This window comes from Pristiophorus japonicus, chromosome 13 (genome assembly GCF_044704955.1).
Source record: "Pristiophorus japonicus isolate sPriJap1 chromosome 13, sPriJap1.hap1, whole genome shotgun sequence".
Taxonomy (NCBI): Eukaryota; Metazoa; Chordata; class Chondrichthyes; family Pristiophoridae; genus Pristiophorus; species Pristiophorus japonicus.
This window is the reverse complement of record NC_091989.1, coordinates 123,457,144-123,474,779: the sequence shown is the minus strand read 5'-3', so window position 1 is coordinate 123,474,779 and position 17,636 is coordinate 123,457,144. Positions and strand designations below refer to the sequence as shown.

General features: G+C 43.2%; 1 protein-coding gene across 2 annotated transcripts in view; it reads left to right on the top strand.

Annotated features, from left to right (window-relative positions):
- The first annotated feature begins 11,005 nt into the window (after positions 1-11,005).
- The window catches only part of nfatc3a (nuclear factor of activated T cells 3a), a 177,745-nt gene continuing 171,114 nt past the window's right edge, over positions 11,006-17,636 (top strand). For both annotated transcript variants that reach the window (XM_070897983.1, XM_070897982.1), the window contains exon 1: positions 11,006-11,347. In XM_070897983.1, coding sequence (XP_070754084.1) covers positions 11,260-11,347 — 88 coding nt within the window. In that variant the 5' untranslated portion in view covers positions 11,006-11,259. The remainder of the gene's footprint in view (positions 11,348-17,636) is intronic.

Here is a 17,636-nt window from a genome sequence, read left to right as displayed (position 1 = left end):
TAATCATGTTGAATACAGAAGACAAAGTAAACAAGGGTACCATGATCGCGCAATTGTGTCATATGAGATTTCTGTTAATGATCCTATATATGTGTTGAACTATGGTCAGGGTCCCAAATCGCTGGTACAATCCTGGCCAAGGAGGGCAACAGAGTATTCGTTATTAAGCTCAAGAATGGACAAATTTGCAGGAAACACATGGATCAGACAAAGCTGAGGCACACAGACGAGCCAGAGCAATCAGACAAAGAAACCATCGACGGCCAACCAACCTACCAGCAGTCTTCAGAGGACTCAAGGGCCATCAGTGAACCCGGAATTTACATCACAGACCTGTTCAATAAAAATTGACTTGCAATTCCTGACATGGCCACTGCCACGCCCAACAAGTCAGTCATCCAGCCATCAGCCACAACAGACCCCGCACACTCACCCAAGGCTGGAATCGAACTGAGACGGTCAACCTGGGAGCGCAAAGCACCGGACCGTCTCAGCCTGTGAAAGACTGTGATAAATCTCAGAGGAGGGGTATTGTCATGTTTGTAGCCACCAGATGGCATCATTGTTGGAGGCCATTGAGCAGCACGCACATGGTGCTGCTGAGTTATAAAAGGCCAGCCATTTTGAGAGTCAGGCACTTTGGGCCTAAATAAAGCAGAGCCAAGGTTGTACCTTGCTTAGTTAAACAGTACTCAGTTTGAATCTTTATTGCATACATAACAGTCATTAGCTTTGATAATCTATATTTTCATTTCAGGATTGACATCAGTAACATTACATTTAGTTGCTTGCCAATGTGAGCATGTCCGAAGGGCATTGCACATTCATTCTTGTATTGTTCAGCTTGCTGAAATATGATTGATTCATCAGTTGCATTTTCTTGGAATTGAAATAAATCGGGTCTTAGCCTTATTACAGACTATGTTATTTCCACTATATGTAGTCACGTGTTGAATAGATCTTTAAAATGTTCTCCCCTATACTGCAAAACTCTTTCATGTTTCAATACCTGTAATGGCACACCCATTTCACCTATTTCTCCCATGTTGAAGGGACTTGTTATATAGGTTGAATGGAGTTTTGCAAGACGGTCCCATTGCCATATTACTAGAATTGTATTGTTATTTGTACATGGGATACACTGGATCTATGGTTATTGACTCATTCTAAACACCAGTGTCAGCTGTGGCTCAGTGGGTAGCACACTCGCCTCTGAGTCAGAAGGTTGTGGACGCAAGTCTCACTCCAGGAACTTGAGCACATAAATCTATGCTGACACTCCAGTGCTGTGCTGAGGGAGTGCTGCTCTGTCGGAGGTGCCATCTTTCAGTTGAGATCTTAAACTGTGGCCCCATCTGCTCGCTCAGGTGGATGTAGAAGATTCTATTTTGAAAAAGAGCAGGGGAGTTATATTTATCCCTCAACCAACATAACAAAAAAGATTATCTGATCATTATCACATTGCTGTTTGTGGGACCTTGCTGTGTGCAAATTGGCTGCCATGTTTCCCACATTACAACACATTGGCTGTAAAGTGCTTTGAGACGTCTGGTGGTCGTGAAAGGCGCAATATAAATCCAAGTCTTTTCTTTCTTTATCTTTCTTTCTTTCTTTCTTTCTTGCAAAACATGTGTAACCTATAGGAGTTAATTCACCAAATTCATTACTTCCAAGATCATCCTCATACTTATCATCCTAAACTAGTAAAAAATCCTCTCATTAATATTCTTGAACCACCTTTGTTGCCAAAATGTTGTGTTTGTTTCTATAAACAAGGATTATTTATTGACAGGAAAATTCTTTGGTTGCTCCCAGTTATACAAATGACACCATGCTCTTTGTTCCAACAGAAACGCTCCCATTTTCCCTTTTAATGTCTGCATGAACACAGCACAGACAATGTTTGGTAGCACAAGAAGTATTGGGTTAGAAATCGCAGCTGTACAAAACAAGCTCCAGGAAAGAATGAAAAGAAACAAAAAATGCTTTATATAGTGGCTTTCATGACTTCAGGATCTCCCAAAGTGTTTCACAGCCACTGAAGTACTTCTGAAGTGCAATCCCTGTTGTAAGTAGGGATTGCCAGCAGTCAATTTGTGCACAGCCAGGTCCCACAAAGAGCAATTAAATAAATGACCAGATAATTTGCTTTTGTGATGCCAGTTGAAGGATAACTGCTAACCAGGACATCGGGAGAACTCCCTGCTCTGCCACAAAGTAGTGTCATAGAATATTTTACATCCACCCAACAGGGCAGCTGAAGATTCATTTTAATATCTCATCCAAAAGACAGTTTTAAATATTTTTATGATTCATAAATTTCTATCTGCTTATGTTAAAGCTACTGATCTGCTCAATAACACCCTAACCTCTACCTTTGATGCCTTTGTCCCCATTAAAACCAATACTCTCTCTCTCATCCTGGTCCTTCCCTATGATATGGCCCTCACCTCCACTCCCTTAAGGGACGCAGGCTTAACCATCAATGGCGGTCAACTGACAACTATTCATCACCAGATCTGGCTAGACCGCATAAAGCAGTACCGGGTCCTGCTTTCTTCTGCCAAAACTGCTCACTTTTCCAGGATCATCCTGGAATGCAAAGATAACCCCGGCTTCTCATCCCCATTTCAAACCATCTTCTAAACCCCTCTCCCCTGCCTCATCTCCAACAACAAGTGGGAGGAGCTCACAGATTTCTTTGTCACAAAGATTGAGGCCATCTGTTCCCTCCGTTTCTCTAAGGTTCCCCCTGCCCATCCCTGAACTCGCATTTTTCTCTAATTTCTCTCCTGTCTCCCACCATGTCCTCTCTGAGCTCATCTTTCCACCAGACCTAATTCCTGCTCCCTAGACCCTATTCCCACCAGACTACCGACAACCCAACTTCTCTTCCTGTCCCCCATGTTAGCTGATGTTATTAATGGTTCCCTCTCCTCAGGTACTGTCCATCTCTCTTTCAAATCTGTTGTCATCACCCACTCCTCAAAAATCCTACCCTTGACCCCTCTGTCCTTGCAAACAACTGCCTCATCTCAAATCTCCCTTTCCTCTCCAAAGTACTCGAACGTGTTGTCGCTTCCCGCAATTCCAAGCTTGAATCCCTCCAATCAGGTTTCCGACCCTTCCACAGTACTGAAATGGCCATTATCAAAGTCACAAATGACATCCTGTGTGAGTGTGACTTTACTAAACTATCCTTCCTCATCTTTCTTGACCTGTCTGCTGCCTTCGACACGGTTGTCTACACTATTATTCTCCAACGCCACTCCTCTGTCATCCAGCTGGGTGGGATGCCCTCCCCTGGTTCCATTCTTATCTACCTAGTCATAGCCAGAAAATGACCTGCCATGACTTCTCTTCATGCTCCCGCACTGTTACCTCTATGGTCCCCTCCGATTTCTCATCTATATGGTGCCCCTCGGCGATATCATCTGAAAACATGTCAGGTTCCACATGTATGTTGATGGCACACAGCTCTAGCCCTCACCCCACTCGCCCCATCCCCTCTCTCGGCCCCGCCACTATCTCTGATTTGTCACACTGCTTGTCCAATGTACAGAATGAGCAGAAATTTCCTCCAACTAAATATTGGGAAGACGAAAGCCATAGTCTTCAGTCCCCACCACAAACTCCATTCCCTAGCCACCGACTCCATCCCTCTCCCTGGCAACTGTCTGAGGCTGAACCAAACCTTTCGCAACCTTGGTGTCATATTTGACATTGTGATGAGCTTCCGACCACATATCCGCTCCATCACCAAGCCTACCTACTTCCACCTCGGTAACAGGGCCCAACTCCGCCCCTGCCTCAGCTCATCTGCTGCTGAAACCCTCATCCATGCCTTTGTTACCTCTAGACTTGGCTATCCCAATACTCTCTTGTATGGTTCCCATCTTTCTCCCTCCATAAACTTGAGCTCATCCAAAATGCTGTTGCCCATATCCTAGCTCGCACCAAGTCTCGTTCACCCGTCACCTCTGTGCTCGCTGACCTACATTGGCTCCCGGTCTGGCAACGCCTCTATTTTAAAATTCTCATCCTAGTTTTCAATTCCCTCCATCGCCTCACCCCTCTCTATCTCTGTAATCTCCTCCAGCCCTACAACTCTTCGAGATCTCTGTGCTCCAATTCTGACCTCTTGCACATCCCCAATTTTAATCATTCCACCATTGATGGCCATTGGCAGAACTCCCTCCCTAAACCTCTCTGCTCTCTACCTCTTTCTCCTCCTTTAAGATGCTCATTAAAGCCTATTAAAGCCTACCTTTTTGACCAAGGCTGACCTAATATCTCTGTATGTGACTCGGTGTTAAATTTTGTTTTATAACACTCCTGTGGGATGTTTTACTATGTTAAAGGTGCTATATAAATACAAATTGTTATTGTTGTTGACTTGTCTGAAAGTTTCTAATGTAAATGGGACTTCAAACCCGTGTTTTAAAATAGAAATACAAAAGCAAAAGACTGCTGATGCTAGAAATCTGAGATAAAAACAGAAAATGTTGGAAATAATTAACCGGTCAGGCAGCATCTGTGGCAAGAGAAACAGCCTTCGACCCCGTCTCAGGCCTTCCCTTTTGTTCTTTGCTCACCTCTCACCTTTCCCTGCCCCTGCACTTGCTTCAAACCTGCTATATCTCTACATTTTCCAGTTCTGACAAAAGGTCATCGACCTGAAACATTAACTCTGTTTCTCTCTCCACAGATGCTGCCTGATCCGTTGAGTATTTCCAGAATTTTCTGTTTTTATTTTAAAATAGAGATCTGTTTTTCCACTTAATTCTGTGTCTGTGATGTGGAAACATTAATGTCAACTTAGCAAAGGAAAAGAAAATCCCAAAATATTAACAGACTTAGAATGAGCAAGTGGGATTAACCGGTGGGCATCGGAGGGACTGGAGTGCATCCGGGAAATAGAATTTTGATTTCATTTGTTAAGTTGTCTTTTAAGTTTGGTCAAGCTACAGTTTTTTTGGTTGTGCCCCTTTAAGAACGGGGCACATGCTTACCCCTAAATTGGTAATGGCAATTGCAACCAGTGCAATAAGAGTGAGCATAAATAAAAACAGAAAATGCTGGAAATACTCAGCAGGTCAGGCAGCATCTATGGAGAGAGAAACAGAGTTAACATTTCAGGGCGGTGACCTTTCGTCAGGCCATTGACCTGAAACGTTAACTGTTTCTCTCTCCACAGATGCTGCCTGACCTGCTGAGTATTTCCAACAATTTCTCTTTATATTTCAGATTTCCAGGTGTCAGCTGTGGCTCAATGGGTGTAAGTCAGAAGGTTGTGGGTTAAAGATGCACTCCAGAGACTTAAGCACAAAAATCTAGGCTGATACTCCAGTGCAGTGCTGAGGGAGTGCTGCATTGTTGGAGGTGCTGTCTTTCGGATGAGACGTTAAACCGAGGCCCCGACTGCTCTGAGGTGAACATAAAAGATCCCGTGGCACTATTTCGAAGAAGAGTAGGAGAGTTATCCCCGGTGTCCTGGCCAATATTTATCCCTCAATCAACATAACAAAAACAGATTATCTGGTCATTATTGTTATGTTCAGAATAACTCCACAAGACTGTATACTGTAAGCTCAAACTGTTGCGACCACGGTCTCTTTAATGTAACTCCAGAGTGAGGAAGCAGCATGGTAAACTACCTTTTATACCTGCTTGCCCGGGGTGTGCAGGTGACCCTTGGGTCTCCAACAGATGTGCCCCCTGGTGGCAAGTCTTACACACTAGTAAAGTTTACATACATAACATCACTCTCCCCCCCCCCCCCCCCCCCAAAGTCTTAGATACGTTATTTACAATTTGAGGCGATCCTGGGCTCTGCGTTCCAGGGTTGATCGCATGAGTTGAAGTCCTGGCATGGGTGAGTTGGTTGGATCATTGCTGCACTGTGGTGTGGCTGGTCTGATCGGACTGTCGGGCATGGTGGGTTCATCCTCGTGGTTGACAGCGAGGTCGATTGCTGGTTGGGTGTGTGTAGGTGGATCACTGATGGTAATGTCCTCTTCAAACTGTTCTTAGTTGTCAGTGAATCGCAGTTTGGTCTGATCCAAATGCTTTCTGCACGTTTGTCCATTCAAAAGTTTGACAACAAACACTCTATTCCCCTCCTTGGCTAAAACAGTGCCAGCAACGCATTTGGGACCATGACCATAATTAAGAACAAACACAGCGTCATTAACCTCAATGTCATGCGATACAGCTGCGCTTGGTATACGTTATGCCGGTGATGCTGGGTTTCTACATGATCATTGAGATCTGGGTGGACTAAGGAGAGCCTGGTTTTGAGTGCTCTCTTCATTAGCAATTCTGCAGGGGGAACACCAGTAAGCAAGTGGGGGCGTGTCCGGTAGCTGAGCAGAACCCGAGATAACCGAGTCTGCAGGGAACCGTCCGTCACGCGTTTCAAGCTCTGTTTGCTAGTTTGGACTGCCCGTTCCGCTTGACCATTGGATGCGGGCTTAAACAGGGCAGACCTGACATGCTTGATGCCATTGCGGGTCATGAACTCGTTGAATTCTGAGCTGGTGAAACATGGTCCATTGTCACTAACAAGGACATCGGGAAAACCATGGGTGGCGAACATAGCCTGGAGGCTTTCAATGGAGGCAGTGGATGTACATGATGCCATTATTATACATTCAATCCATTTAGAGTAAGCGTCCGCTGCTACTAGAAACATCTTTCCTAGAAAGAGGTCAGCAAAATCTACGTGGACCCTGGACCACGGTTTGGAGGGCCATGACCACAGATTCAGTGGGGCCTCCCTTGGTGCATTGCTCAACTGTGAGCAAGTGTTACATTGGTGTATGCATGACTCCAATTCTGAATCAATGCCGGGCCACCAAGTATGCGACCTGGCAATAGCCTTCATCATGACTGCCTGGGTGGGTACTGTGTAAGTTGTGTAAAAACGTTTCCCTGCCTTTTTTTGGCAAACCCACGCAATTCCCCTATAGGAGACAATCTGAATGGATGGACATTTCATCCTTGCATTGGTAGAATGGCTTAATTTCTTCTTGCACTTCCCTGGGAACAGCCGACCAGCTCCCATTAAGGATGCAGCTTTTTACTAGTGATAGCACAGGGTCCTGGCCAGTCCAGGTCCTGATCTGGCGAGCCATGACGGGTGACCCCTCGCTCTTAAAACATCCATTGCAAAAAGCAAGTCTGCGGGTTGCGCCATTTCCACCCCGGTGGTGGGCAATGGGAGCCGACTGAGGGTGTTAGCGCAGTTCTCAGTGCCTGGTCTGTGGCGGATTACATGGCCATAAGCAGATAATGTTAGTGCCCATCTTTGGATGCGGAATGAAGCATTGGTGTTAATACCTTTGCTTTCTGAAAACAGCGAAATGAGCAGTTTGTGGTCGATTTCGAGCTCGAACCAGAGTCCAAATAGGTATTGGTGCATTTTTTTAACCCCGTACACATATGCTAATGCTTCTTTCTCAACCATACTGTCGGCTCTTTCAACCTTAGATAAACTTCTGGTCACATATGCAACCAGTTGCAGTTTGCCTGACACATTGGCTTGTGGTAACACACAACCGACCCCATCACAGGGTAGTACTAAACGTTTACACGGGTCATACAATACAAGTAACTTGTTAGAACATAGCAGGTTTCTGGCCTTATTAAAGGCTGTCTCTTGAGATTTACCCCAAACCAAGTCGTCACCCTTGCGTAGCAATAAATGCAAAGGTTTCAGCAAAGTGCTCAACCCTGATAGAAAATTACCAAAATAGTTGAGGAGTCCCAGGAACGAACGCAGCTCCATCACATTCTGTGGTATGGGTGCATTTTGATGATCTCCGTCTTGGAATCAGTGGGTCTGATGCCATCCGCCACAATCTTTCTCCCCCAAAATTTGACCTTTGGCGCCAGGAAAACACACTTGGAGCATTTCAGCCTGAGTCCCACTCTGTCCAGTCGCTTTAGAACCTCTTCCAGGTTGTGCAAGTATTCGGTGGTATTGTGACCAGTGATCAAGATGTCGTCTTGGAACACCACGGTGCATGGAACCGATTTCAGCAGACTCTCCATGTTCCTCTAGAAGATGGCCGCAGGCGAGCGAACCCCAAAAGGATTTGTGCGTGTTGATTGATGCACGTCAATTTTTTCGAAGGTTCAGCCAGCTCGTCCTGTGTCATGTAAGCAGAGGTTAGATCCAGCTTGGTGAACGACTTCTTCTCTGCTAGCGTTACGAACAGGCCATCTGCTTTGGGTAGTGGGTACTGGTCCTGTAACGAGACTCGGTTGATCGTTACCTTGTAGTCCCCGCAGATTCTGACCGTCCCATCGCTTTTCAACACTGGAACAATTGGACTGGCCCACTCGTTGAACTCGACTGACAATATGATTTCCTCTCGTTAAAGTCTGTCCAGTTCGATCTCGACTTTCTTTCACATCATATATGGAACCGCTCGTGCCAGTTGTACAGGGCCTTGGCGAGGCCACACCTTGAATATTGTGTACAGTTTTGGTCTCCTAATCTGAGGAAGGACATTCTTGCTATAGAGGGAGTGCAGCGAAAGTTCACCAGACTGATTCCCGGGATGGCAGGACTGACATATGAAGAAAGACTGGATCGACTAGGCTTATATTCACTGGAATTTAGAAGAATGAGAGGGGACCTCATAGAAGCATATAAAATTCTGACGGAATTGGACAGGTTAGATGCAGGACGAATGTTCCCGATGTTGGGGAAGTCCAGAACCAGGGATCACAGTCTAAGGATAAGTGGTAAGCTATTTAGGACCAAGATGAGGAAAAGCCTCTTCACTCAGAGAATTGTGAACCTGTGGAATTCTCTACCACAGAAAGTTATTGAGGCCAGTTAGATGTGCCCCTTACAGCTAAAGGGATCACGGGGTATGGAGAGAAAGCAGGAATGGGGTACTGAAGTTGCATGATCAGCCATGATCATATTGAATGGTGGTACAGGCTCGAAGGGCCGAATGGCCTACTCCTGCACCTATTTTCTATGTTTCTATGAACGGTGCATCAGGGACTAGATGGATCTGCACTTTGGCGCCTGTGAAGTTGCCGATGCCTGGCTCAAATAACGACGGGAACTTGTTTAGCATTTGGGCGCACGAGGAGTCATCCACCAAAGACAGTGCTTTGATGTCGTCCCAGATCCATCGGATCTTTCCTAGCCAGCTTCTGCAGAACAGCATTGGGTCATCGCCTGGTACAATCCATTGTGATAAATCATGCACAGTTCCATCGTACGATACCTTCACTGCCACACTGCCAATGACTGGTATGAGCTCTTTGGTGTGAGTGCTCAGCTTTGTGTGAATTGGGCTTAGTTTGGCCTTTGTGCACAGTTTTTCAAAAGCCTTCTGGCTCATAATTGATTGACTCGCCCCCGTGTCCAATTCCATGGAACTGGAATGCTGTTTAATTTGACTTTCAACATTATCGGAGGGCTTTTGGTGGTGAAAGTGTGTACCCATACACTTCCTCTTCAGCCTCGGGTTGAGTTGCCTCTCTTACTCGTTCAGCGTGATCTGCGCCGGATTGGTCATCTTCTGCTGACTCTGCCACGTGGTGAGTCGCAGTACGTTTGCACATTTGCTGGAGGTGCCCCATTGTTCCACAGCACTTACACAGTAGTGCTTGAATCGACATTGATGGGCTCTATGATTACCCCTGCAGCACCAACATGGTGTTAATGGATTTGTATTCACACCCCACAGCGGACTCTGAGTCATCCTAGGTCTGGCCTCTGCAGGCGTGTAGGCCCTGCCATGTACAGTTCTGCCTGCTGAAGGCGTTATTTTATGCACAGTACTTGCCGGTGAGCTTCGGTGCTGCAAAGATATCTAGTGTTATTGTTCGTGGACATGAAAGCCTGGGCTATCGTGATGGCCTTGCTCAGATCTAGGAATTTGGCAGACAGCAGTTTGCGAAGGATGACCTCGTGACCGATTCCAAGCAGGAAAATTTCCACAACAATTCCCCCAAAAATCCAGTAAATTTGCACGGTCCCACAAGGCGTCTTAAGTCGGCGACATAGCTCACCATGTTCTGGCCTTCGGAGCGATGGTGCGTGCAAAAGTTATACCTGGCAATTAAGATGCTCCCCTTTGGCTTGAGGTGTTCCCGAACCAACATGCAGAACTCTGCATATTTCTTGTCCGTTGATTTCGTCGGTGCTAGCAGATTTTCTCAAGGCCATATATCATGGACCCACAAACGGTGAGGAGAATTGCCTTGCGCTTGACCGCGCTATCTTCTGTATCCAGCTCGTTGGTCATGAAGCACTGTCAGGACGCTCAACAACGCTTCCCAACCATCACCCTCAACAAATCTCTCAAGAATACCAACGGCAGCCATAACTGTGTGAAAGTTCATGATCTGTTACTCATCGCCAATTGTTATGTTCAGAATAACTCCACAAGACTGTATACTGTAAGCTCAAACTGTTGTGACATTGGTCTCTTTAATGTAACTCCAGAGGAAGCAGCATGGTAGACTGCCTTTTATACCTGCTTGCCTGGGGTGTCTCCAACAGGTGCGCACCCTGGTGGCAAGTCTTACACACTAGTAAAGTTTACATACATAACAATTATCACATTGCTGTTTGTGGGAGCTTGCTGTGCGTAACTTGGCTGCCACGTTTCCCACATAATAAGTGACTACACTCCAAAAGTACTTCATTGGTTGTAAAGTGCTTTGAGACGTCCGGTGGTCGTGAAAGGCACCATATAAATCCAAGTCTTTCTTTCTATCTGCTGTATTTTGCTTTTGTAAGAGTAACAGTGAGCACGTGGGATTAAAAAAGACTACAACGCCTATGGCGCACTGCGGCAGTCGCACATGCGCATCGAGCGGGCTGTTGACGGTGGTATTTGGGGGGGGGGAGGGGCGTCGGGTAAGAAGAAGGAGGAGATTGTCAGCGCGTGGGCTGGTGACGTGAGAGAGGAGGGCGCGGGTGGCGGGTTGAGTGTGTGTGGGAAGGGGCGTGGCTGCGGCTGGCGTCACAGAGGGTTAAACAAACACGGCCGAGGCAGGGCGAGCGGGAGCGAGCGAGCGAGGGGGCCGCGCGAGGAGGAGATGAGGCTCCGCAAAGTTTGAGAGGCGCACGAGAGCGAGGACGGGGGTTTAACTGTTTGAAAACGGGACAGCAGAGCGAGAGAGCGAGAAAAACAAGTACCCCGGGAAAGTTGGCGGAGAGAGTGCGGAGCCCTTCTGTTATGAACTTATTAAACAAGTAGGGGAAAGGGAAACTGATAACCGATGACTACTGTAAACAGTGGCAATGACGAGTTTGACTTTAGACTGATATTTGGTGAAGACGGTCCGCAGCCTGGCCTAGGCCCTGCAGGTTTGTATGAGGGACAGAGTGGGGGCGCTTCCAGATTAAAACAACCCCAAAAAGTTACAATCTTTTAGTTTTTTAAATTGGATTTTTTTTTAAAAGAAAAAAAAATATTTTTAAAATCCAGAATTTAAATGTTGAGAGATTTCGGGCATTATTCTTGTTTCGTTACTGTTTTGACATAAACATGAAAAGCAAAAGGCCAGGTTCATTTCTGTACCGACTTGATCGCGCGGAATATATGCTCGAGTCCTGTGGCGATGAATTGTATTATTATTTACACAGACAACAACCAGGTGCCGTTTATGTTTTGCTCTGCTAGCGACAAGTGTTCTGTACACATATTGATTGTATATAGAGGTCATTGGTCTTTAAAAGTTCCAGCTTTGATTATTTTTCTCTAGGGAAACGAAATCATGCTGTAATGCACTTGCAACATCTTCAGCTTGGCACCAATTTTTATGGAATGTTTCCCATGTAAATTTAGTTGGCCACAGACTCTAATTTATAACTGGATATTGCACAGATAGCTTTTTTCCTCCTTTAAACTTGTTTTAAAACTAGTTTGGCAAATGCCGGGTGTGTGTGTGTATTTATCGTCAGTGTCCTATCAGACGGCACGCTGCAAAACGTAAATACGGGAAGGTGTTGTATCTCTGCGAGCTCTTATGGGACGTGGGAATATACTAAAGAGAGACTTGGAAGATAGCCCAACGTCCAAGTCATCAAATTTGCCTAGACACGCCATGTGCAGTTCAGATGACAGTGGAATTTAAGACGAGGGAAATGATCAGAAAGATAGATCCACTTCCAGCAGCCCATGGCATAGTAGAAATCTGCTGCTAGAGGTGATCGCGAACGTTGGTACATAAATAATGCCATGTACCCACCTATTTACCTTTTCATAACATCGTCTTTGTTGTTTCAAGTGGTCTCTGTCCCTATCATAGCTAGCTATAGACAGTAAAAGACTCGAAAAAGAAAGTGGAGTACGAGCTACTATCGTGGCCTGAGTGATTGTGCGATTGTAATTTCATCAGCCTCCTGGTTAATTATAATTAAATATCAGACTGACTTTGCTGTGAAAGGGCTATCACGGTTCCTAAACTTTGTAGGAGTACGCTTCTTTGAAACTTCAGGTTTATTTTGTCCAGTGCCAGGACTACAAAGTGCATGATGCTTTGTGCCACATCAGCAGGTGAGCATCAGTTTCTGGATTAGCACTTGTGTTTTTTTGATCATTTGAGATGGATCAGTTGTTGTTGACATTGGTATAAGAATTAATTTTCATTTCATGATTTTGATTTGATTAAAATTGGAGTTGCTGTTTCTGTGTTGGCTTTGACAGCATCTTGAAACTTTTTAACCAAGTTCAGTAGTTTTTCAAAAAGAGCACTTTTTATTGTGTTATACCTTTTTTCTTTATATGATTATATTTGTTATGTCAGTTTATAAGAAGGGAGCTTTCTATCATTTCTAGAGTGACGAGTTTAAGTACTGGTTACTGTGTGTTTTGCTAAATAATGAGCAGGAGATTTGTTTTTATGTGATACTTCAGTAGTTTAAATTTAGTGTAATAGTAACTATAATAGTGCAGTGATATGGCTCAATCTTAGTAATGCGGAATATAGTTACTGAATATAGTAACTACATCAACTTACTCTTTGTAATTCTAGTCTTAAAAGCAGAAGTTTAGAATTGTCTCGGCTTTTTTCCCTCAAGTCCATTAAGTTTCTTTAATATATTTATCCTGTAGATTTGTAATTGTGTTTTTAATTTTTAATTCTAATTCTGTAAATCAGAGGAGTGCAGACGGCTATATTTATTTGTCCATATTCATTGCCTTCTGAACAACAACGAAGCAAAAGAAAATTCAGAAAGGAAGATTTAAACAAAAAACTCCCCTGTTTTATTTCTGCCCTTATGTATACATTATCCACACATCCCCAGTTAATTATATACTCTCCCATCAATTATATGGGATACCTAAAGGAATAATTTTGATTGTGATATCTCTGAAATTCAAATGCAGCAGAAATGCGTGGAAGATGCACTCATTGTTTAGAAAGGACAGGAGTTTTTTTGAAATTTAAAAAAATTTGTGAACGGTAGGCCTCTAATTTGACTGACAGCACAGTGATTACATGCACGTCTGTATGTGGATGGAAAAAAGGGCGGAGGAGAGAGAGAGAGAGAGAACGTGAGGCTAAATTGTAATCTTTTAATAGGTGGGAAAAGACAGAGGTAACTCTGACCAGACTATGCATTTGAAATGTGGTTAGCTATTTGCAATATTAATACATGGGACTACATTAACATCATGAGATGTTAAACCAAGGCCCCGTCTGCCCTCTCAGTCGTAAAAGATCCCATGGCACTATTTTGAAGAAGAGCAGGGGAGTTATCCCCGGTGTCCTGGCCAATATTTATCCCTCAATCAACATAACAAAAAAACAGATTATCTAGCCATAATCACATTGCTATTTGTGGGAGTGTGCTTGTGTGCAAATTGGCTGCTGCGTTTCTCACGTTACAACAGTGACTACACTCCAAAAGTACTTCATTGGCTGTAAAGCATTTGAAACGTCTGGTGGTCGTGAAAGGCGCTATATATTTAAAAAAAGTCAAACATTCTTCTTTTCAATTTATATATGAATATAAGGGGCATATTGCAATATTTTAAGGAAATCTGTTCTCAAGCTTTGGGAGAATAGCAGCATTTTGAAAAGTCCTGTATCACTCGGGTATTTATGACTGACATTCCTCCTTTGATAATGTGTATCTTAATTATGATGCAAGTCTTGGAGGCGGGGCAGGAAGGGGTGAAAATTACTATTAAAATATTAAAATGGTTTTACTTGTTGCAAACAGTGCATTGTATGTCTCTCTGTGTAACTGATTTCGGCTTTAGAAAATGTTAGAATCATAATTTGCAAAATTCTAACCATCATTTGGTGACGTGGTTTCATTTGTGCAGCAGGTTACAGTGGACTAAGTTCATAGGGCTGGATTTTCGAGGAGTCTTAGTCCAGCCCATAGTATGAAATGGTTCGATAATGTGCGTTCATTCAATTTTAATTGATTATTGCGACGTGCATTTGGTGAAATAGGAACAAGGCTTCATTTTGGCTTCACTCAAGCTGGACATCAGATTTAAGCAATATTGTGTTTCTTTTTCTTGGCTGTTTGTGTAAGATATTTTCATTTTATCAATGAGCACAAAGTTTAGATATAATAAAAATGGAACTCTGTTCACCAGTAGGAATGTTCAGGCCTTGTGCAAGTCTTTGCGTAGGTGGCTGCTAATTATAGCAGTGGTATTTTGAAGTAGTGCATCAGTGTTGCGTTGACAGTTAGTAGCATTCAGAATTGCTTGAGTATTTTCTGAGTGGGCTAATCAACTCTGGCTTCAGCTACATGTCAGGGTTTTAGATGTGATGTTTTTGTAAATCTCTTACTGGGGTTCCGTATACTGTCTCTTTAATTTTGCCTGGTTGGCATTGATGTCACATTATTGTCACAGTGACATTTATTAATTGTAAGCATGTTATTTGTTTACTGCTGTGAATTACAGAGCTAGTATTTGAACTGTCATTTGCCTTGGTGCCAACTGTTATCTACAGCTGTGTTTACAAAAACAACTGTTCTCAGTTCACCAAACTGCAGAGAAAATCCTGCTAATTAACACGAGATTCTTTACAGTGCTAACTCTCTTTTTTGTGAATGACTATATTAATATTTTACTTTGAGGATGTTTATTCTTGGTATGCATATGTAATCCTTTTCTCATGTCTGGCATCATTTTGGAATAGGAAAATTACATTTAGAGCAGGAGAGAGTATTTTTCACTTTTGTGTGCTGCTAAATTTTTAAGAATGTTGCGATTGTGTAATTTACCCGTAAAATGATGTGTGGGTTTTGTGTTGTTGGCTGTTGTTGCCTGTTAGTTTTTTTAAGAAAGTGAGAATTACAACTTTGCTGTTGTTTTGAGCTGCCACCTGAAATGTTCATTTCTATCTCTGCCACTTAACACTGTTTATATATGGTTCAACAATAGGATTTTGACAAAACAAGACAGAAAATGCTGGCTTTTAAAATATTATTTTGTGGATTGAATGTTCCTAATTAAAATGATTAACAGTTGAGGTTAAAATAGAAATATTGTAGCTAACTTACAGCATAGTAAATGCAGCTTGTATCTTTTAAGAGTATAGGGATCATAGAGAAGTTTGCCAGCTTCTGCACACTGAGATTGTATTCTACTCCTAATATTTATTTTATATAATTACAATTTTTTCTTGACAGTATTTGTGGTGAGTGTGCAATGTAAGGTTGAGCATTTGTGGAGTGTGACCTAGGGTGTTACTTGAAACCTGAAGGTGTACAATATCTTGTGATAGTAGCTTAATAGTTGCATTTTCTTGGGAAGAAGTAAGGAGTTTGAGTTCTGGTTTACCAGTATACACAAGAACATAAGAAATAGGAACAAAAGTAGGCCATACGGCCCCTCGAACCTGCTCCTCCATTCAATAAGATCATGGCTGATCTGATCATGGACTCAGCTCCATTTCCCCGCCTGCTCCCCATAACCCCTTATCCCCTTATCGTTTAAGAAACTGTCTATTTCTGTCTTAAATTTATTGAATGTCCCAGCTGCCACAGCTCTGAGGCAGCAAATTCCACAGATTTACAACCCTGAGAGAAGAAATTTCTCCTCATCTCATCTCTGTTTTAAATGGGCTTAAATTCTAAGATAATGCCCTCTAGATCTAGTCTTCCCCATCAGTGGAAACATCCTCTCTGCATTCACCTTGTCAAGCCCCCTCATAATCTTATACATTTTGATAAGATCACCCCTCATTCTTCTGAATTCCAATGAGTAGAGGCCCAACCTACTCAACCTTTTCTCATAAGTCAACCCCCTCATCCCCAGAATCAACCTAGTGAACCTTCTCTGAACTGCCTCCAAAGCAAGTATTTCTTTTCGAAAATATGGAAACCAATACTGCATGCAGTATTCCAGATGTGGCCTCACCAATACCTTATATAGCTGTAGCAAGACTTCCCTGCTTTTATACTCCATCCCCTTTGCAATAAAGGCCAATATACCATTGGCCTTCCTTATCATTTGCTATACCTGCATACTATCCTTTTGCATTTCATGCACAAGTACCCCCAGGTCCCGATGTATTGTGGCACTTTGCAACCTTTCTCCATTTAAATAATAACTTGCACTTTGATTTTTTTCTGCCAAAGTGCATGACCTCACACTTTCCAACATTATACTCCATCTGCCAAATTTTTGCCCACTCACTTAGCCTGTCTGTTCTTTTGCAGATTTTTTGTGTCCTCCTCACACATTGCTTTTCCTCCCATCTTTGTATTGTCAGCAAACTTGGCTACGTTACACTCAGTTCCCTCTTCCAAGTCGCTAATATAGATTGTAAATAGTTGGGGTCCCAGCACTGATCCCTGCGGCACCCCACTAGTTACTGGTTGCCAACCAAAGAATGAACCATTTATCCCGATTCTCTGTTTTCTGTTAATTAGCCAATCCTCTATCCATGCTAATATATTACCCCCAACCCCGTGAACTTTTATCTTGTGCAGTCACCTTTTATGTGGCACCTTGTCAAATGCTTCTGGAAGACATAAAGTATATATAATTAAAGTTAATGGTCACTGCAGTTTTTGACCATTCCTATCCGTTCAAAATCATCTTCAGGATTAAGCACTAAGAATATGCTTTGGGTTCTGTGGCTGGTTGTGAACAATTAGGGTAAGCCCTGAAGTGTTGGTCTCATAAGCAAAGCATCTTAGTTGGGAAGCATAAGTTTGAAAATGTAAACTTACAGCCCCCTCCCTGATAGATGATAGATTATTTTAGAAAGTAGGAGCATTATATTATGCAATTCATTTTGTATTATTTGCTGCTGATATGAAGCTTTGTTTAAGATGTCCGGTCTCTCTAAGGTCACCAGTCTAATTGCTGTTTGTAAGAACATATGAAACTAATCGGCAGGAAAATATCAGCTGAACAATTGAGCCTATACCATGCTGTAATGTTGCAAATAAGAATCATGACCCCAATGTTCCTCACCCACTAGCAACCATGTAATCTCTTTGGAGACACAATAAGAACAGATAAAGTAGTATGCCAATACAGGGTTAAAAAGATTTCTGAGAAATTTCTCTCTGAACCCCAAATGCAATTATAACAAGTTCCAGAAGAGCACAGTGGCAAGGAGGCACCTCGCCCCATATCCCACCTACCTTTTGTATACATTGATATTCC